Source organism: Gavia stellata, chromosome 5 (assembly GCF_030936135.1).
Source record: "Gavia stellata isolate bGavSte3 chromosome 5, bGavSte3.hap2, whole genome shotgun sequence".
Taxonomy (NCBI): Eukaryota; Metazoa; Chordata; class Aves; order Gaviiformes; family Gaviidae; genus Gavia; species Gavia stellata.
The window spans coordinates 10,371,616-10,394,320 of NC_082598.1; the positions used below are offsets into that span (position 1 = coordinate 10,371,616).

Genomic DNA, 22,705 nt, shown 5'->3' on the forward strand with positions numbered 1-22,705 from the left:
TATTATTTACTGTAAGAAACCTATTTTTAGGGAAATACCACTGCTGCTTGGGGAAGGGCCATTTTATGTCTCATAGAATCTGCTGTGTTTTATTTCCTCATTGCACATTTGAAATATGCCTAATGGTGCCATCATGTAATTAAATTTTGGCGCAGTATCTCATGGAATGCAAAAAGATTAAGTGCACAGTTTAAGAGCTCTTTTAAGAGATCTGGATTGCTGTAGAAACATGAACTAACCAATCTTTGCAACACTTCCCTGGAGCGGGTAATTAAACATTCATGTTCTTTTACTAGCTGTCTGTACAGAAAAAATTTCCATTAAGTATTTTAGAGCAGATTCTGAAAGGCACGTAGATGTCAGGTTGTCTAGGAACTACTTGCTATTGAGAAATTTTGAGTTACTGTGATGTGTTCAGTGCTCCCTACTTACCATTATTGGTTTGACATTTAATGTATGGAAAAACTTGAATTTTATATTGCACTTTTTTCCACTTCACACTTTCTGTGAAGGAAATAATTAGCATAAGGCTTTTTTCAACAAATTAAACGTCATCCATATTCTGTTATTAATTTGATAGGTTCTTAGTCAGAAAATGGTGGTGGAAAAATTTTACACAGAAATAGCAGAGAATCATATTTTTGATTCAGTCTGTTGTTCAGGCGTGTAACTACTGTATTCAGTAGGATTATACAGCAAGTCGCTTGATTTTACTTGCTGGAAAAAATAAGTTCAATTCAACAACTTGGAAGACAATCCTTTGACTCCAAATTGGAACATTTCTACAAGTGATGCCCTCAACTTCTATTTCGTTTTGGTGTTCTACCTGCTTTTGCAATAACTGAGGTTACTGAGCACTGTGATTTATCTAAGCCTCTCTTCCCTTCAGTGGTAGCGATGATGAAGATGTTGCGCCATTATCAGCAAAATTTGCTGATATCTACCCACTAAATAATTATGACGATGCAGAGGTGGTAGCCAACATGAATGGAATTCACAGTGAGCTAAATGGCGGAGGTGAAAACATGGCATTGAAAGATGAGGTACGACATTTACAGCGTTGTATGTTTTTCTGCCAGTTGGATGTGCTTGCTGGAGAAAGGCCTGTCCTTCACCTTTATGTTAATGAGTTCATGTTGTCCAGTCTCCTCAGGTGAGCAGTACTAGCAGCAGTTCCTCAGAAGCAGATGATGAAGAAGCAGATGGGGAGAGCAGTGGTGAACCACCAGGGACTCAAAAGGAGGAAATGCCTTTAGGAAAAAGGGCATTAAGGAAAGATGAAGCAAAAATGGATAGTCCACCACCTTCTTACCCCAGTCAGCAGGTATAGTAATCTAAAAGAAACCCTTTTAACTTTTAAAATGTGGCTGCTTGAATAGCAATACATTTACATCTTCAATTAAATATTTAACTTCTAATGTATTAAGTTATCAGTAGGTAGGTATGATACCTAAAATATTTTTCAGCTGATTGTATATTGTCATGGCTAATATCTTACTGCTGTCAAAACCTGAAATATGTTAGTTATATTGAAGGTGGCTTCAGTAAAAGGGGAAAAAGTTTATTCCTGCCTGTATGAATGAGAAACAGAAACTAAGAAGCATTTCTGCTTGGAAGTTTGACCTTGGTCTTTGTTAAATGTTAATGTTAAGGCATTTGAAATTAATTCAGGGGAGGAGGGGGAAACGATGCAAGTACTTAGTTAATGGGCACTTCCTAATATTACATCTGAGGACTAACTTCCCCTGTTGAAACCCTGTGTAGTTGAATTCATCATATGCCTTAAGGCATGGGTCTTGGGTAGTTGATGATTATTTTTTCTTAATAGTTTAAGGTTAAGCTCTTTATTGTAAGGTCACCAAACCACCCAGAGGACGAAGCCTAGAGTATCTACTCAGCAGGTAGTGGTGTTTGGTTTAACAGCTGAGCACCAAAGCAAAGCATCCAATGGACTTGTCTTTGTGACTGTATGGCTTTTAATCTGAGTTACCCTGCAGCTACAACACGGGCTCCCTGCTTTGAGAGAGAACGTACCGCTTGCTTTTATTCCTTATTGTACAAAAGAATCCACATTGGATTCTCACCTTTGAGAGCTTAGACGACAGTCAGGTGGGAACTCCCATTAGATGTTCCCCTGTGGTTAGGATGTTTGTAAGGCCTTCCACTGGAAGTATTTTCGCATGTGTTAGTGTTAAGCTACTTTTCTTTCAGCAAGTATGTTGAGATTTTTTTCTATGTATGGCTGACCAATAGCATAACACTTATGAGCTGAGACATCTGTCAAACTAGTTTGAAACTGGTGAACAGATTCAGCATTTGTTGTGGAAAATCAAATGAGATTATGTAAGTCTACTTGCCTTAGGGGAGCAAACTAAAATGCAGGATAAAAAGGCAGATTTAACCTTTCTCTTTTTTGTTTTCTTTGAGGAAAAAGAATTTTCTCAGAATTAGTCTGAGGAACTCTTAATGACTTTTTTTTAGCCTAATTTTTTAATCAGAGCTGAGTATCTACCTTGTAATGCTGCATTCAAGTGATTGATTTCCCTGGTACATGTCATGTGCGTTTGAGATTTTTTTGGGGTTGCTCATTTACTCAGTATCTTTATTCCTCTTTGGATTCCTTTTTATGCTTAGTACCCAAAGGTTGGTCAGAATTGGATTTTGAATCTCACTATACTGTTTGACATCTTTTTTCCATTTTCATTTGTTAGTACATTAGTATTGGTTTCTTGATAATACTAATTTTTTTGAGAAAGCTATTTTTTCCTCTCTATACATCTAATTAATTCAATCATTGTATTTGGTTTATGAAATCTTTGGTTGTTAAAACATACCTTGTATCAAAACCTGTAATGCTTTTAAGTGATAATGAAGAGTTACTTGTTTCTGGGAGGAAGGCATACTGTTGCTTTTTGGAAAATTGTGTACTGCCACATTGCTGGGAAAAATAGCAATTGGAAAGTGTTCCTGGTACTGCTTCTGTTAAAATTATCTTCCAGTGATATGTCAGATGGCAGTGGCAGGAGAAAGTACTGAGCTGAGAGAGGGAAATGAAGCTGCTCTTCCCTGGCTGCATTTCTTCCAAAGTCTTGAATCCTTTTGAGACAACAGAGGCTAATGATTCCTTGAGATCCATAAAAGGTTCTAATTAGGCATGGATTTATTGTGGTTGATATGATTATGAAATTTTTTGTCGGAAATGTCTGCTTCACACAATCACAGAACAGTTGAGTTTGGGACATCTGCAGATACTCTAGTCCAGTCCCCTGTTCAAAGCAAGGTCATCTAGAGAAGGTTGCTCAGCACTGTGTCCAGTCAGGTTTTGAGTATCACCAAGGATGGAGGCTCCAGAACTGCTATGGGTAACATGTTCTAATGTTCAACCATTCTCACAAATAAATAAACGCTTTAAGCTTGAGTGGAATTTCTGTATTTCAGTCTGTGCCTGTTTCCTCTTGTCCTTTCATGGGATACCACTGAGAGGAGTTTGGCTTGTCCTCTTTACTCTCCTCTTCCCCACCCATTCAGGGCACACACACTGATAAGATCCCTCTGAGTCTTCTTTCTTGAGCCTGAACAGTCCCAGCTCTCTCAGCCTCTCCTTGTATGACAGATGCTCCAAGGCCTAAATCATCTTTGTGGTCCTTCACTGGACTCACTGCAGTATGTCCATGTCTCTCTTGTACTTGCAGCCTAGAACTGAACCCAGTGCTCCAGATGTGTCTCACTAGTGCTGAGCAGAGTAGAAAGATCACTTCCCTTGACACGCTGGCAGTGCTCTGCCTCGTGCAGCTCAGGACTACTTCCAACTTTATCAGCTAATCAACCCTTATTACTACTTTCTGCACATGTTTTTCCATATGCTTGAAAATTATGGAAAATAATCATCCAATTTGATTTTTTTATAGTGGGATAATTAAATGCCTAGCAATGATCAAATTCTATCAAGGTTCCTATTCCTGTCTGTTCTCGATTATTTGTATCAGTATCTCACTTGTTGTCACTGATAGTGGACATTACATATCTGTATAGTATGAAATGCTGTCAATTTTTAGTGCATTCTTTTCTTAACTAAGATAAAGATCCCCCACTAGTGCTTTTACTTCACTACGAGGTTTTTCCATTGGTATTAGATGAAAGAATTCTGTGGATGCTCTGAAAATATTAATTGATGTATGCAAAATGAAATAATGATCACTAAGAAAAAAGGATGGGGGAAATAGCTGATTTTATTGTCTGTCAAGTAGATTGAAAAATTATTTTTTTTTTCTTTTCTTACAGGCTGACCAAGCTCCAAATGCTTGTGAATGTCACGTTTGCAAACAAGAAGCCTCAGGTCTAACAGCCTCTGCACTTGCAACTGGACGCCTGCCTGCTGGCCACCAGTTTATGAATCCTGAAAAACCTGCACATCCTGCACTTCATCTTTATCCTCACATCCATGGACATATACCATTGCATACAATTCCTCATCTGCCTCGTCCACTTATCCATCCCACCTTGTATACAGCTTCTCCCTTTACACACAATAAGGTAAGCCTGACGAAGGAGATGGATGCATCCTGGTCCCAGGAAAAATACTGTACACCTGTATAAACCAGCATGACTGAGTACAATGAAACCATGAAAGTTGCTTTGAATTGTGGTCTGTTTGTAGTAGACCTTTTGGAGGCAATAGTGAGGGGTAGGGAATAGGACAGATTCAGAGCTGGTGGAAGGTTCATACAGCAGGGCTAAGGGTAGCTTTTGTCAGGAAGACTGATAATTTCCTTACTGTGATTAGAAAGAATGTGGAGTCAAATGAGTCTTCAACAGTGGAAACAGTAATGGGGCTTTAGTCAGTGTGATAGGAGTAATTAAATCTTCATTTCCTATATATTGAAGGTCAAAATTTAATATTCTATTTTAACAATAATATCCTGAGGTTTCTAGTTCAAAATATTAGTGATTTAAATTTTTTTGAGACAATTGAGGCATGGGAGTCTATTTTTAAGTGGTTTTGTACTTTGAGAGAACTTGCTTTTTTGCAGGTTCTGCAAAATTCTTTTGACCCAAAACTTGTAAGTACGAAACAAGAGAAAGATGTGAAACAAGGATTGGGATCAGGTGACTGCTTTTCAGAAGTATGAGTCAAAAGCAAGAATTACTATTAATGTGGTGATGTTTCACATAGTATTTAAATCAGTCGAACTATGGGTGCTGCTGAAAGAGGCAAAGCCTTTGTCATTAGGTACATATTCCTGTCATCTCCCTTTCATCTGGTCCCAAGATCCTGCGGTTGCAAGGAGAATAGATTAGTCCTCTAAGATGACTATTGCTTACTCTTACAATCCTTCTTAACATCCACTTTGTTTTTTCCTGTCTTACCAGTGTCCCTTCCTTATCTTGTTGCAGTGCACTAGTTCCTTAACTGCAGTGTGCCAGCCTGCCATTTCTCAACAGCTCACTGCCCTTCTTCTGAAACCCCTAATTGTTGTACCCCACCTTCTGCATCCTTCCAGAGCTCTTTTTACATTCCTTATAGCAGTCTATTCAAGCTCCCATCCCTGATCTCTGCTGTCTTTCCTTTCAGAAGACCTTTGTGTAGTGGAACATCTGCAGCGCATTGTCAAGGCTGCACCAGGAGCCCCATGCAGAGTAGCAGACTGCTAGCACTGAGTGGCTTTGTAATGCAGGCCAGATCTGTTAGCTCTGGCACAGCACCTGAACCAGCTGGGCTTCATGTATTTATGTTGTGCTGGAGCTAGAAAGACATATGTGGAAGCTGAAACTTTAGGGAGCTTTTGCCTTTGAAGAGCTGACTGAATTCAGCAGAGCTGGTAGGGAATGAGCTAATAAGCCCTGCTGGATCAGGCTTGGTTCATCATGGATAGGCTGTTCTGCCCTGTGAAGCGTTTCTTTGTACCCATGTATATGAGTTTTCTTTTACGCAGGATATTCCAGCCTCTCACACCTTCACCATTAGTCAGATAATGAAAATCCTTCTATATAGAAGAGGGAGGCTGGGTATATAAGTGTATATATAAGTAGTTTGCTTGGTCGTGAATGTTTAGACTTTAATGTCATAAATGTTACTGGACTCAGCTGGTATTTTTAATACCTACATCTACTTCTGTGTAGCTTTTTGTTGCATCAAATCTCACGCAAAAGTAGAAAAAACCCACTTACCTTGGCTTTTTTTAAAGGTGACAGTAATTGAACATATGCTTGCATTGCACAAGGTCTTGGGAAGAAAGTTACATTTTAGAAAGTGAATAAACATTTTCAGCTAGAAGAAATGGGGTGAGCCAGAACAACTTACCTCTATAAAACAAGAAAAAGTGTGTGTTCCCTTTTTTCCCCAGTTACTTCTTAGAATAAAAGGGTGTATTCCTTGCCAGTTAAATTTTAAGTCAGGAACCTGTTAATACTTGGAGATGAAAAAAGCAGAAGAATATAATAAACTTTAAAATTATGTTTTCAAATAGTAACTTCTTTATTTTTCTACTGCACTTATTTTCAATCCTGAAGTGTTTGTAATCCCTTTATCACAGTTGTCTTATGTGGTAATGATTATCATGTCACAGAGGATTGGTTTTGGCAGCTTGGGGTTTGAAAGGTAATAATTCCTAACAAATTCTATATTCATGCAAATACTGTTTTTAATTAAAAATGAGGGCCTACCAATATATATTAACCCAAGTATTTTTGGAGAACACTATTTGGTATTCATCGGTTAGCTGAATCTAAAAGCAATGTTTGTGATTATAAAATATATACATACAATCTGTGTAATACATTATCTGCATTAAAAATCAACAAACCAGTCTTTTTATCATTCTGGGAAATATTGTTTATTATGCTTTTTATAATGCCTTTCAGAATTGAAACACTGTGATTTGAATATTGCTGTTGGAGTGACTGTGTAAGCAAACAGAATATTAATGAGGAAAATACTCTTTATTTTTGTAGGCATTACCGCCAGCTCCAGTTCAGAATCATACAAACAAGCATCAAGTATTCAATGCATCTCTCCAAGATCATATTTATCCAAGCTGTTTTGGGAGCACTCCAGATTGGAATAGCTCTAAATTTATAAGTCTTTGGGGATCAGAGATGATGAATGACAAGAACTGGAATCCTGCTTCATTTTTGCCTGATACAATTCCTGGTGAGGATTTGTTGCTACTTCACACTGACTAGTTAAAAGCCTTATGTTCTGAAATGGAGTGTGGCACTTTTTTCCAGGAATGGTAGGTTTCATCATCATGGTTTTACAAGACAGGATTCTGGCAGAGATTTGCTGCCACTTCTACTCCAGTGGGGCTGAAAATTGAAAAATAAATTCTTATGTACTGGGGAGAGGATGCTAAAGGCAAAAGAATAGCACACCATTTTTCACCTATGGTCATTGTAGAGGTATTTTGGCCTTCAGAAGTTTAGGGTTGCAAAGAAATGGGAATTAAGGGGAAACTTAAATAACTGGTATACTGCCACAAAGGCCTGCTTTTTCTACAAGGTCGTAAGAGCACTGATAACGTGATACTACATCCTACTTCTTATAATGCGCGGAGATAACTGCATTGTCATTTAAAAAGACAGAGGCATAAATCAAGCAAAAGATTAATTTAAGCCAGGAAGCCTTTGGAAATACTAATGATTAAAGTGAAAGAGAATAGAAGAGAAATAACAACATATATAGATATATATCTTCCCATTTACATCATAGCAAATATTAAAATGCTTTTTTTATTTTATTTGACTTGTATGAAAAAGGAAGCTTGGTTTTGTGTGTTGGCTTTTTTCACATTGATCTGCTGCTAACTTGTGTCACACTACTACAGTGATATTTAAAAGGAAAGGCATTAAAAACCTCCAGAAAACTTCCCTAGTAGCATAGCCTATGTAGTTATGGGTAGCTGTTCCAACAGATGGTTAGCGGCAAGCTTCTGTGGAAGGTCTATTACAAAGGTGTTACTGTAGTTAGCTGGAATTACCAATAAGTAGAGATAACATTTATGATGTTACATTGATAGAAGGATATGTTGTTCCTGCTCATTACAATTCTGTAATTCTTTGATTCTTAAATACTCACTATGTGTGTTTCAATTCTAGGGAGTGATATATTAGCACCAGCACTCTCAGAAATAAGACCCGAAGCACTTCCTACCACATCCAGTAATGAAGCAACAGCAGTTACTGACAGCAAAGAGAAAAAAAATGCTGCAAAGAAGAAATGTCTGTACAATTTCCAGGATGCCTTTATGGAAGCTAATAAAGTTGTCATGGCAACCTCTTCTGCCACTTCTTCTGTGTCCTGCACAGCTACTACAGTGCAGTCAAGCAGCAACCAATTCAAAGTATCATCCAAGAGACCTTCATCGATAGGTAAGGATTTGTACTTGAGTCAGTTGCTATGTTCTGTGTGAATTACATTTAGCTAACCGTAAAGATTTATATGTGTTTGTCTTAGTAATATTATGTATCTTGATGATTATTATTAATTGCTATTCTTACTGCTCTTGAGTTGCAGTCTCTGTACTCCTGCATTAAAGAACTTTGTAAAAGACCTTGATGTTAGAGTTTGGGACTGAGTAGAAAGGTGTTGAAATACTACCCCATTTTTACAGAAGCTGAGGACATCCAGCACTTTGCATGATTATTTCAGTAGTTAATGGTGACTTATTAATTATTTTTAATTGCAAGTGGTTTCTTTTTTTCCGCAATTTAGGTGAAGTGTTCCACAATATTAATAAAGAGGACCATAGACATTCTGCACCAGTTGCACCACGAAATAGTCCTACCAGTTTAGCATCCCTTCCTTCACTGTCTCCTGCTGCATTGTCTCCAGCCTCTACACCACATCTTCCAAATCTTGCTGCTCCTTCCTTCCCCAAAACTGCTGCAACAGCCCCTGGATTTGTGGATCCTCATTCAGGTCTTTGTCCTACTACAGTTGCACCTCCTACTTCAACCACAGACAGCTCTGTAAGTGCCCCACCAAGTGTCTGCAGGTAAGTTTGTTGTGACTGTTGTTGTTCTTTTTTACAATAGAAGGGGAATTAAAATACAGATACCTTTTCTCCTGCTTCCTAGCGTGAAAGAAGAGCTGTCTGTGTGTTCAGCAAACAAGACTGAGTTCTGATACTTAGTATGTAACTTGGTGTGAGACTTTACAGATAAAATTTCCGTTGCCCAATCTACTTACTGAGTTTCAAGGCTTAAAAACAAATGTTTGCTCACTTTTAGAGATGTGACCTGGGCCAAATAAGTCAAGCTCTATTCTTCCTTACTCTGTCATTGCCAGTAGCGATTGCTGCTGCTGAGACACAAACCTGTTGTATAATGTATCTGTTTTCTGTCATTTTGGCATTACATGGCAAGCAGGAATGAAAATCTGTGAAAACTTAAGGAGTCTGTAGACAGATTTAGCTCAAACTATAAAAAGGTCATATGTGGTCTTGAAACCTGCCACGTAGTGACACGTTTTCCTGATTGCACTTAACACTACTTAGATGTCAGTCCCACCAGTTATACAGTGGTTGTAGTGTGGAAGAGTGTTCTGATTTCTGAAGGTTTTCAAAGGTCTTGGAGGTTGGGAGGAGTTTGGAGCTGTCTTCTGGTAGTGTTACGTATTGTGGCAGACTGCCAATGGTACCAACTCTTTGGTATGTCTGAAGAGTGCAGGCATAACAGAAAAGGAGTTGAGTCATTACTTTAAGTATTCTGTGACCTGTAGTACTGTGGTCATGGTTGCTATGAATGTAGTCTCCTGGCTGCTGCAGTAGTTCTCAGAAGATGGTGTGAGATTTAGGCAGAGTTAGATAACTGCATACTTGAAGTGCTTCTAAAAATGCCCTTATTTCTGTTATCAACTGGATTTATTGATGATATCACAAAGTAGGTAACTGTTCCTTCATGCTTGAGAAATTATTGCAATTTTGTAAAGAAACTTTCTTACCTAGTGCAGGGAGAGAATTGAATATAGGCTATTTAATGCGATAGAAATCCAACTTTTATCATCATCTCCAGATGCTAATATGATAAAGTAATTTTAGTTTGTAAGGAATGAACTGGGAGAGAACCCAGAAACAATTATTGCAGTATATATGAATCAGTGATGTGCTATAATGGGAAAAACTGCTTTATGCTCTATTCTTTCAATCTAGTGACTGAGTGACAGAGCTAATGAATCTCCTGTTATGTGCAACGGTTTTGCATGCCTTCTCCCTAACTAGGATATTGAAGTTGAACAATTTTTCCATTCTGTTCTGGTCACTAATTCTTGAAAAACTTTGGGAGAGGGGAAAATGAGGTTAGAAAGAAGATTCTAACGTTTCTAACATAAGAACAAAGACATACTAATGCTAGATGAGTGGATTTTTTTTAAAATACTTTTTACTTTTGAAGCAAGATCACATCAGTTTTGGAAGAACTGGACAGTAGAGTTGGGTGCACAGTTGCATGCAGTTCTCTGGAGGGAATAAACTGCTATGTGCCTTCTTATTTAAGAGACATGCTATTATTTCTCCTTGAAAATGTGCAAACAGGGTAATGGGAACACTTTGGTTTTAGCTGACCTTTAATTTTTTATTTAAGTCAAGAGCTTGAAAAATATATCTAAAACCAGTGCATTTTAGAAATTAGTACTTTGCAACTGCATACCTCTCTTCAGTCTACAAGTAATGAGATGGGCAGCAGTTTCAAAACCATTCCATTTAAAAAAGCTAAAATCACTACTTCTGAAACTATTTTAGCTATTTAAAACAAGGAAGAACAGTTCCAAAACTCATTCTCTAGGCTCCTCATTCAGTGAGTCACTAAATGAGTTTTTATAAATCACTTTCCCATGTATCATCTTATCTTGCTGCTTGGTTTTGGGCATCTCATTTGCAAGCTACTGGATGAAGGCTTTAGGATTTGATGCATCACTGGTGGCTGATATCCCAGTTTGAGAGTCATTGTTCCTGATAGATGTACTATAACTGTTTGGTTTTTTTTTTCAAATACCTTCTTTATTATAGTCTAGAGTTTTTATAAGCTTTTTCTTAATTTAACATAGTGATCCTGATTGTGAGGGCCACCGCTGTGAGAACAATAACACGTATGATCATCAACAGTATGATGGAGAGGAGAGCCAAGATGAAGACAGCTGTTCAGAGCATAGCTCCAGTACCTCAACATCCACAAATCAGAAGGAAGGAAAATACTGTGACTGCTGTTACTGTGAGTTCTTCGGCCATGGAGGAGTAAGTTGTTGGATTTAAAATTTTTTTTATTTGCTTTTTTGTCACTTACTCATCATTGACTGCATGTGATTTATCAGACTGCAGCTAAGGGGGTGGCATTGGAGCTCATTCAAGAGAAGTAGTAAAAGGAGCGTGGTTAGAAAGCAATTTTCCTCTTTGAAACGAAGAATTGAAACAATAAATGACTAAAAGATTTAGGAAGCAACTGACTTGGATAATAGAATCATTAAGGTTGGAAAAGACCTATAAGATCATTAAGTCCAACCATCAACCCCAACACCACCATGCCCACTAAACGATGTCCCAAAGTGCCACATCTACACATTTTTTGAACACAAATAGATACCATGTTTGACTGAAACTGCAAACAGGGGCATTGAGCCATTTAAATAATTTTACAAAAGTCATGCACTCATCTGTAGTAGTGTAATTATAAATGATGTGATGAGTTGGGGTAAAAGTACACTTAATATAGGATATCTTTTAAAATGTTTGTGGCAATCTATGAGCCATTCTCCCATCTGTAAAAATAGCAATCCTCAAAGTATTCACTTTAACTTGATTTAAAAAAAAAAAAAGAAACTTTTCTTACCTAGATCTTAAGCAGTGTAAGTTTAAATTACACTTTTATATAGTTGGGAAAACCAAACTGCATTTTCCTTGTTTTCAGTATTACAAACAATTTTATTTACTGGTGCATTTTAATAGGCACTGACTTCTATATGTGTTTAAAGGGTGTTTTGAAGAAATTATGACGTTCTAAAGCATGCAGGTTATACAAAATCTTTTCCCATATGTTCTTTATTTTAATACTTAACACTTTGAAGCATCTTTAAGTTAACTTCATACCAGTAACATGTCTAGTGAATTCTTGTAATCATATCTTTTCATTTGCACAAGTGAAATGCTAAAAGCTGTTAAGTTGCCACATTAAATTTTTTCTTAACTTAAATTGTCATTTTTCTGCTGGCCTCATTTGTAAATCTGTGTATAGTCTGTTTTAATAATCAGGTAACAAGTAGAATTTGAGTCTCTGGCTTTTTTCTCCTGTTTTGAAGTAAAAGCTCAGTTTATTGGCCATGTATTTGATCAGATGCAGTTTCATCTTAGGGCTTGAAGTGAATTAAAAGCCCCTGGCCTGTGGCTGAAAGGGGCAGGGAGGAGATCCTGTTTCTCATTGCATGTTCCCACCATGTCCATGATGGATCTGTCTTTGATAGCTTACTGTGCAATCAGATGACTATTCATTTTGCTGAAACGGCAGAACGCTACAGGATTTTTAAGTTAATAGGCTTTGTTTTGCTGGTTTAATGAGTTGAACTGGTGTAGCTCCAAACAGATGGGCACCAGATCTGGTGCAGGAGGGGAGAGGGTAAGGCAGCAGGAGGAGAGGGGGAATGAGGAGTTGAGAGGCAGGAGCAGCGGATGGAAATAGAGATATGAAATATGACACAAGGAGTCAACTTGCAGCAGTGTGAACAAGTTAATGATGCAACTCTGCTGGAGGTATGCTGGCAAACTTCAGTGCAGGGTAATCAAGCCTTCACAGTTACAGCCCAGAGGCCCGTGTAGCCCGAACTCTGAAACAGACTTCATAGAAAATGGAAACAGCAGCAAATGCCTGCTCCTTTCAAATTTTCAAACGTGGTGTACTGATCATAAGAGAATATGGAAATCTCCTTTCTTGCTTTTAAAAGCATTTCTTTGTCTTCTCACTTGTGCATTCCTCCACGAGATCAGTCATTCTTTCAGTTGGAAAATACAGTTCACAAGCTAGCACCAAGTCTGACAGGTCTGTTCGCCTGTTAAAATACACCTTTAGGTACACATACAAACAATAAGGAGTTTGATATTCAGGTTTGGACCTTCTAAGTTATTTGAAGATCTCTAAAATTTCAAAATCTCAAAAGTATTAGGTCAGTGAAATATTTACATTTAGTCACTAAATTTGCCTTGTGTCCTTCAGCCTCCAGCTGCACCAACCAGTAGAAATTACGCAGAGATGCGAGAAAAGCTTCGTTTACGTCTCACAAAAAGGAAAGAGGAACAGCCGAAGAAACCAGATCAAATCTCTGAAAGGGAAAGTGTTGTTGACCACCGAAAGGTGGAAGACTTGCTGCAGTTTATAAACAGCTCTGAAACCAAACCAGTAAGCAGTTCTCGGGCAGCCAAGCGAGCCAGACATAAGCAAAGAAAGGTAAGACTTAAAAGTATGTTGATCCTAGACCTCATGTTTTTGAATCTGTGTGCTCTCTGTAAGTATACCACTGTATACTGACTTTATAATAATGTCATTGTTTTCTGTGTGGTTTGTGGTACACTGCCTGTTTGTGTAGACACAGCTACCTTACCTGATCTGATACTGCCTGAGGAGTTACGTAGTAGACTGGGAAGATTTCTCACAATGTCATTGTCATGTGTCTTGTTGCAAGTCAGCTTTATATTGGAATTTCCCACGCTTTAGAAAGCTATTTCTAAGTGTCAGAAATACTAAGAATTTGATTGTTTTATAGAATTGACATTTAAAAGTGGAGGAAGTTAGAAAACTAATGGTTTTTTTATTGGGATAGTGGTTATGATAAAGGATCTCTGTAGGAAGCCAGAAAACTTAAGGTCAGTGTTTTTATGAGAGAAGAAGAGTCAAGATTTTATATTTTCAGAATGGTTGCACTGGGCACCTTGCTGTCCTGATTGAAACAGGTTAAGCACTGTGCCACATGATGACATGATGGGCTATCCCAAGCCGGAGTGAAGTGGCAAGCTGCAGAGAGGGGACAGGGAAGAAAAAATTGCAGGTTGCTTTCAAATGGAAATAGGCAAAAACATTTCTAAAAAACTCTAAAGTGCAACAGTGAAATTCTTTTTTGAAAACAATATTTGCTGACTTAATAGAGGACATATATATTTTTCTTTAAGTTGAACAAGCAGGAAATTGTCTTTTCTTACTGCAATTCAAGTATCAGTCTTGGGTATAAAGTTCAAGGTGCAATGAGATTTGATTGCTGAATGTTTTTGAATTCTGGTAAGCACATTGTGTGACCACAGTGTAAATATTTCTTGTTTGTGGATTTGCTTGCTGGCACTAATTCTGCATTCTTTAAATGCTTCCATGGGTTTGGAAGACGTGATGTTCATAAGTCATATTCTTTATGTTCATGTCATAGCACTATTCAGCAACTTGAGGGCTTATTTATTTATTTATTGCAAAATTCAGTTTGCTCTTGCAATGCAGTTTGAGCGTAAGAAGTGAAAGGTTCTCACAGGGTATTTTGCATGACTTCTATAACTGTGAAAAAGTAATCCCATACCGACACTTCTAAATGTGGAAGAAAATAAATGGACGTGATTGTTCTCAGTGTACGACTTCCTTTCATTTTACTAATGATGCAGCATTAATGCTGCACAGCAAAGTTTTAGGCATTTGCAATAGTGGCTGGAAAAAAATCCCTTGCGTCTTTGTTCCATGTGGTTAATGAACTTATGGCTGACAACAGAAAACTTTACTATCCTTATTATTTTTGACAACTTTTAATGTAGCTTTAACGTGTTTAGTGTTTTGCTGTAAAATGTTTTCAATGATTGCTCTTCCTAGTGTTCATGAACACTGAAGCAGAGCAACTCTGCTACCATAGCAAGAGAATGGGTAAATGGTGCAACGTGATGCAAACCTGAGTTACGTTAGTAATACATGCAGTTGTTGAGAATGAAGGTGAATGTTTTGTTTTCAGCAGGTTTTTGTGGTTGTAGAAAACTTTGATATGGAGTTAGATTTAGCAGTAGCAAAGAGAAGATCAACAGTTGGTATTAACAACAGTCAAATACATTACAGAAACATAGAAAATACAAATATGTAAAGGATTTTAATGTGCTTTAAAGGGCAGCTTTTGTATAAATAGTTATTTCCTTGCTGCGCAGGCTTCTGGATTAAGTATGTTCGTATGTTAACATTGTAGGATTTACAATGTTCATAGACAAAAGTAATAATAATCCCTAAAACTGATTTCCAAAATATTTGTCACTTTCAATAAACCTATTGTTAATTTGTAGCTTGAAGAAAAAGCTCGACTTGAAGCAGAAGCCAGGGAGAGGGAGCATCACCAGTTGCTTGAGGAACAGAGGCGGCGCGAGGAAGAAGAAGAAGAGAGGCTGAAACAAGAATTACAACGGCTTCAAGAACTTCAGCAGTTGCGGGCTGTAAAGAAAAAGAAGAAAGAACGAACAAGTAAAGACTGTCAGAAGATGGACGTGCTTACTCAAAATTGCCAGGCAGTGAAGGAATCTGTCCCAAATGCACCTGAAGACATTCAGAATGGTACGCTTGAGCAATCAGAAAAGATAGAAACCTCCTCCGGTTCACTGTCAAGACACGTGAATCATACAGAACAGAGGCTGGTTTCGGAGACACGCTGTGAACTTTCCAATCCTGTAAACACTAGAGACTCAAAGCTGCTTTATCAGAAAGAGGGGAGTGTAAAGCAGCATGAGCCCCTCTCTTTTCTGCTTGATATTATGCATCAACATAAAGAAGGAAACAGCAAACAGAAACTAAAGCAGATAAACAAACCATGTGCTGAACAAGTGAAAAAGCCTGTTGAATCCCCCAAAGTGGCTGAGACTCAGTCTAAAACCAGAAACCAAATAGAATCCAAAGCAAAAGCAGCAGAGCTCCCAACACTTGCAGAACCTAAAAAAGAGGAGAAGAAATTAAACAGTAACAACAAAAAACAGTTGAACCACGTAAAGGAAGAGAAAGTACCTGTAACAAGTGAATCCCCTTCACCAAGCGAACAGCAACAAAATAATAAGCTAATACTTGCAGATTCTCCTCAACCAAAAGGCAAGAACAAGAAAAACAAGAAGAAAAAAGGGGACAAAGTCAATAATTCCATTGGTAAGTGTATAAGAAAGTTGAAGAACTTGGGTTGTTTTTTTATTGTTACCATTTAAGTCCAGAAGTTTGAAATCTTTATCTTCAGTCATTCCTGCCAATGTAAATTAGAGAAACTGAAAAACTGGTATCAGGAAAACTGAAGTCATTGTAATTATAACAATTAGGAGATGCATATAGTTTTAGTAAAGAAATGTAGGCTACTTCAAAGAATGACTAAACCTGCATGTGCTCCTGGTTTTATATGGGGTTTTTGGCAATTAAGAAAGCCAGTCTCTTCTGTAAAGCCTATCTTGGTTAAAATAAATATTAAAAATAATTCAATAGTATGTGAAATCCATTTTGAACTTCTTTTAAAAGCAAGGTTGTTTCTCATACAGCATTAAGAGTGTAGTCTAAAGTTGGCCTTACTCTTTGAGCAAGGAAAATAAGGGGTTTCTGCAGCTAAAGAATGATCATTCATGCAAAAATACGTATTTTCTCAGTGGAAATAATTTCTTTCGTATATTACATTAACAGGTGAAGTAAATACAAAAACTAATTTACTATTTTTTATTTGCCAGAGTGAAAACTTACAGTGGGATGTTAATTAGTTGATAATATTGAGTGTTTTCTCCATGTGAATATTAGCTGTGCTAGCAAACAGATTTTTTTATTTATCTGATAGAAATAATCAAACCATAAAAGATTGAGTTGACTCAAACAAGTTGCACTTGCATAATTTTCTTCCCAGCGTATTTTTCTGTTTTCCTGAAAACATCTAACAGCTAATACCAGAGCTGCGAAGAACATGCGGTGCTAGCTGGTTGGCTTTGTCAGCGCGCTAATCTAATTGCGATTCTTGGGCACCAGTTTATTCCTGCACATGCTTGGTCCCTACTGGGACTGCCAGTTGGGATGGCAGTTTTGTGGTATGGACATCTGTCTACTTGGAGCATCCGGTCATTCCCCTGGGATCACCCAGTAGCTGAGTGGTAATGATGCATAAATTAAATGTCCGATCACCAGAATGACTTAATTATTGCAGCTCTCACTGCCATTCTGTCTGGTAAGCACATCAAGATACAAGACCTTAATCCTTTGTCAGTCTCAGCCAGTGTTTCAGAATACTTATGTTTAACTTTGTTATATAGATGTAAACCAAATTCCTGGTGGTTGCAAGTGCTAGGTGTAGAGCCCAACTTTGTTTTTGTGGTTTCATGGTTTGATTGAGTCAGCTCACCGGTCTTTCTTTTTAACTCTTATGTTCGATGTTCCCATTCTGCATCAATCAAGCAATGATACAGCATTGAACCCTTTTCTCTGATACCTTAGTTCTTGTGCATGCTGTGTTGTGGTGTGTTTGGGTTTTGGTTTGTGTTGGTTTTTTTTTTTAATTTACTGAGAAGAATGTGTTCCAGTCATTGGAGTAAAACAAAACTCTAGAATTAGGAGCAGAAAGAGAAGACTGGAGACATTTGAAGGAAAAACTATTGGGGGGGGCGGGGGGGGGGGGGGAAAGGTGGTGGAGGGTGTTCACTTTAGGAGAATTTGGATAACTTCCTGCATCTTTTCCTTCTCCCTGCCCCTCACCGGTGTTTTCTGCTGCTTAAATCAAATATAGTTACAATTTCTGAAAACTAATGTTTAAGTGAGAAAAAACATAGGGACATGTTTCTGAATTTATAAAGAGATAATTGTGCTTCTCTCCGAAGAGTCGGGACTAGATCGCCACTTTGAGTAGTTCTGACTTTAGAACTACAAGAAAGATACTGTAGTATACAACTTTTCATTTAGCTGTAATTTCTTAAAGACATAGGGTTGATGTACCAAATTAGCAAAGGTGCAAAAAAATGAACTAAGAAAAAAAACTAGAACTAGGGTAATTGAAAGAACATGAAAAGAGAGTAACAAAGTTTGGGGTTTTTTAACTGAGTTTTAAAATGAAGTATTAAGGTAGTGAGCATTATTGCTTTTGGTGTGTTGTCTGTTTCTTAAAGAAATTTATTCTGGCAGGGTATTTTAACTCCTTTTTGTGAAGAGGCTGAAGAAAACTAGCGATACAGGGAAGCCGTGTGTTTACAGGGCTTTCTGGTTCTTCAGAAGTAAGTTGCAGGGGAAAGACATGCAACTTTTGAACCACCAGGAATGCCTTTAGAAGAGTTATTTGTTCTCACAAACTCAAGGATTCTAGACAGTCCTGATGTGTACTGGGTGTTTTAGGTTAGTTTCTTTGTCTCACCCTTTATGGAATGGGTTCTGAAGCTGCTTCAGAAATGAGATTGAAGTATATACGTAGTAAGAAAAGATACTTTAAGAGGAAAATGCTAAAATTGGTTTCTACAAAAATTTATACTTTCTGAAGCATTTACTTTTCTTTAAAGTACAAAAGAGAACCATACACTGAGACAGTACAGTATACCAACAGACTTTAAAGAGACTTTGTTGCTATAGCTGAGGCCTAAATTCAGGATGTATTAAAATATGTTAAAAAATGTTTTAAAAAATTCCTAATTGTAGGTAGCATGACTCAGACTCTTGCAGACACAGCCTGATGATCATGTCCCAGGTAGAGTACAGCAGCTCTACAAATCCAGGATTCTTGAAATATTTTTCTTTATAAATACCATTTTGAAAATATTTCTAAAGCTGCCTTTTTAGTAGTAAAGCCAACAAATTTCAGGCAGTTGAACGCTATTCGTTAGCTATCTGATTCATCAAGCCCTTTGTATAATTTGACCATTCTCATGTGTATTCCAGGTTTATGGCATCTTTTGCAACCCATGCGATCAGTAAATTTACTGTTGATTCATCTCTTCCTTGTTCCCAGGGTAACTCCTTAAAGGCTGAGCAGAGGTACCAGTACAGGGTTTTTAAGAAGTGTCTTTCTAATTATAAGTTTGTATTAATTCAGCCTAAACGGGAATAATCAATAGGCTACAAAGTTCAAGCAGTTCTCCGAAAACATGTTTAATGCAGCTTCTTCAAGCTTCTTCCTCTCTCCTTCCCCCCTCCCCATGGAATCTAACATAGTATCATCCTTTTTCCTTTGCAGATGATGTATTTCTACCCAAAGACATCGATCTAGATAGCGTGGAAATGGATGAAACAGAGCGAGAAGTGGAGTATTTTAAAAGGTAAAGTGCTGTAATTGCTGTGCATAAAGCTGTTGTACTTTTTCCCATATGCCATGGTTTAAAAAAAAAAAAAACCAAAACAAAACCCAAACCACCCAACCCCCCCAACTTAATAACTAACTCCTAGCAGAAAAGCCTGTGTTGTACTGAGTTGTAACATAGCAAATCCTGTTACGGCTGACATTCTGAATACTGTAAAAATCTCCAAACCTGTAGATTTGTGGGCACAGATCATAGCTGAGTAGCACAAATACAGAAATGAGTACCAGAATCATCTATGTGTCCCCCAGGTTCTCATCAAGGTTGAGCAAAGCAGCTTAAAAGGGATCAAGAGGGACTTTAAAGCACTGGGGAGACTGGTTGAGGGATCGGGAGCACAGGTGGTGTTTTCTTCAATCCCTTCAGTGGCGGGGAGGAAAGCTGAAAGGAACAGGAAAGCGAACGTAGTCAACATGTGGCTCAGAGACTGGTGCCGTCAGAGGAATTTTGGTTTTTTTGACCATGGGGCGGTCTACATGGCACCAAGCCTGCTGGGTGCAAATGGTGTTCAACTATCCTCAAGAGGGAAAAGGATCCTCGCTCATCAGTTGGCAAGCCTCATTGAGAGGGCTTTAAACTAGATTTGAAGGGGGAAGGGGATGAAACCAGGCTACCTAGAGATGAGCCCAGGGGTGGCGTGCTGATGTTGGGGGCAAAATCGATAGCCCAGCTCAAGTGCATCTATTCCAACGCACACAGCATGGGCAGCAAACAGGAGGAGCTGGAAGCCGTTGTGCAGCAGGACAGCTATGACGTAGTCGCCATCACAGAAACATGGTGGGACGACTTGCATGACTGGAGTGTTGCGATGGAGGGCTATAAACTCTTCAGGAGGGATAGGCAAGGAAGGAGAGGCGGTGGGGTGGCTCTGTACGTCAAGGAGTGTTTTGATTGTATAGAGCTTGATGATTGTGATGACAGGGTTGAATGCTTATGAGTAAGGATGAGAGAGAAGGCTAACAAGTCGGATATCCTGCTGGGGGTCTATTATAGACCACCCAACCAGGACGAAGAAGCCGATGAAGCATTCTACAAACAACTGGCAGAAGTCTCATAGTCGCAAGCCCTTGTTCTTGTGGGGGACTTCAACTTACCAGATGTCTGCTGGAAGTATAACAGATCCACGAGGAAACAGTCCCGGAGGTTCCTGGAGTGTGTGGAAGATAACTTCCTCACGCAGCTGGTAAGCGAGCCTACCAGGGGAGGTGCCCTGCTTGACCTGCTGTTTACGAACAGAGAGGGTCTGGTGGCAGAAGTGAAGGTCAGAGGCCGTCTTGGGCTTAGCGACCATGAAATGATTGAATTCTCAATTTTTAGCCAAGTAAAGAGGGGGGTCAGTAGTACCGCTATGACGGACTTCCGGAGGGCAGTTAGGCCTGTTCAGGACACTGGTTGAGAGGGTCCCTTGGGAGACGGTCCTGCAGGGCAAAGGGGCCCAGGAAGGCTGGACGTTCTTCAAGAAGGAAATCTTGAAGGCGCAGGAGCAGGCAGTCCCCATGTGCCATAAGAAGAGCCGTCGGGGAAGATGACCGGCCTGGCTGAACAAGGAGCTTTTGCTGAGACTCAGGGGAAAAAAAGAGAATTTATCACCTTTGGAAGAAGGGGCAGGCAGCTGAAGAAGAGTACAAGGACCTCGTTAGGTCATACAGAGAGGGAATTAGGAAGGCGAAAGCCCAGCTAGAGCTCAACCTGGCCACGGTTGTGAGGGACAACAAAAAATGCTTCTATAAATACATTAACAACAAAAAGAAAGCCAAGGAGAATCTCCATCTGTTATTGGATGCGGCGGGGAACATTGTCATGAAGGATGAGGAAAAGGCTGAGGTACTTAATGCCTTCTTTGCCTCAGTCTTTAGTAGCCAGACCAGGTATCCTCAGGGTATTCAGCTCCCTGAGCTGGAAGACAAGGATGGAGAGCAAAATAAACTCCCCATGATCCAGGAGGAAGCGGTTAACGACCTGCGATGCCACCTGGACACCCACAAGTCTATGGGGCCTGATGGCATCCACCCAAGGGTGCTGAGGGAGCTGGCAGAGGAGCTTGCCAAGCCGCTCTCCATCATTTATCAAGAGTCCTGGTTAGCAGGGGAGGTCCCAGACGACTGGAGGATTGCCAATGTGACACTCATCTACAAGAAGGGCCGGAAGGAGGATCCGGGGAACTACAGGCCTATCAGCCTGACCTCGGTGCCGGGGAAGATTATGGAGAGGTTCATCTTGAGGGCGTTCATGGGGCACATGCAGGACAACCAAGGGATCAGGCCAAGCCAGCACGGGTTCATGAAAGGCAGGTCCTGCTTGACCAACCTGATCTCCTTCTATGACCAGGTGACCCGCGTAGTGGGTGAGGGGAAGGCTGTTGACGTTGTCTACCTGGACTTCAGTAAAGCCTTTGACACTGTCTCCCACAGTATTCTCCTGGAGAAGCTGGCGACTCATGGCTTAGACAGGTGCACTCTTCGCTGGGTTAAAAACTGTCTGGATGGCCGAGCCCAGAGAGTTGTGGTGAATGGAGCGAAATCCAGTTGGTGGCCGGTCACAAGCAGAGTCCCCCAGGGCTCAGTTTTGGGGCTGTTCTTGTTTAATGTATTTATCGATGATCTAGATGAGGGGGTTGAGTGCTCCCTCAGCAAGTTTGCAGATGACACCAAGTTGGATGGCAGTGTTGATCTGCTCGAGGGTAGGAAGGCTCTACAGAGGGATCTGGACAGGCTGGATGGATGGGCCGAGGCCAGTTGTGTGAGGTTCAACAAGGCCAAGTTCTGGGTCCTGCACTTGGGTCACAACAACCCCAGGCAACGCTACAGGCTTGGAGACGAGTGGCTGGAAAGCTCCGCTGCAGAAAAGGACCTGGGGGTGTTGGTCGACAGCCGGCTGGATATGAGCCGGCAGTGTGCCCAGGTGGCCAAGAAGGCCAACGGCATCCTGGCCTGTATCAGAAACAGTGTGGCCAGCAGGAGTAGGGAGGGGATCGTGCCCCTGTACTTGGTGCTGGTGAGGCCGCACCTCGAATACTGTGTTCAGTTTTGGGCCCCTCACTACAAGAAGGACATTGAGGTGCTGGAGCGTATCCAGAGAAGGGCGACGAAGCTGGTGAGGGGTCTGGAGCACAAGTCTGATGAGGAGTCGCTGAGGGAACTGAGGTTGTTCAGTCTGGAGAAGAGGAGGCTCAGGGGAGACCTCATCGCTCTCTACAATTACCTGAAAGGGGGTTGCAGAGAGGTGGGTGTTGGTCTCTTCTCCCAAGTGACTAGCAACAGGACAAGAGGAAATGGCCTCAAGTTGCACCAGGGGAGATTCAGACTGGATATTAGGAAAAATTTCTTTACTGAGAGAGTGGTAACACACTGGAATAGACTGCCCAGGGAGGTGGTGGAGTCACCATCTCTGGAGGTATTCAAGGAACGTGTGGACGTGGCATTGTGGGACGTGGC

General features: G+C 39.8%; 1 protein-coding gene across 1 annotated transcript in view; it reads left to right on the forward strand.

Moving 5' to 3' along the window:
• Nucleotides 1-22,705, forward strand: part of FAM193A (family with sequence similarity 193 member A) — a 42,128-nt gene that overhangs the window by 16,088 nt on the left and 3,335 nt on the right. Inside the window, exons 7-16 of the mRNA XM_059817480.1 lie at nt 890-1,043; nt 1,145-1,324; nt 4,282-4,533; nt 6,952-7,150; nt 8,095-8,367; nt 8,711-8,993; nt 11,042-11,228; nt 13,195-13,425; nt 15,276-16,119; nt 19,151-19,232. Coding sequence (XP_059673463.1) covers nt 890-1,043; nt 1,145-1,324; nt 4,282-4,533; nt 6,952-7,150; nt 8,095-8,367; nt 8,711-8,993; nt 11,042-11,228; nt 13,195-13,425; nt 15,276-16,119; nt 19,151-19,232 — 2,685 coding nt within the window. The remainder of the gene's footprint in view (nt 1-889; nt 1,044-1,144; nt 1,325-4,281; nt 4,534-6,951; nt 7,151-8,094; nt 8,368-8,710; nt 8,994-11,041; nt 11,229-13,194; nt 13,426-15,275; nt 16,120-19,150; nt 19,233-22,705) is intronic.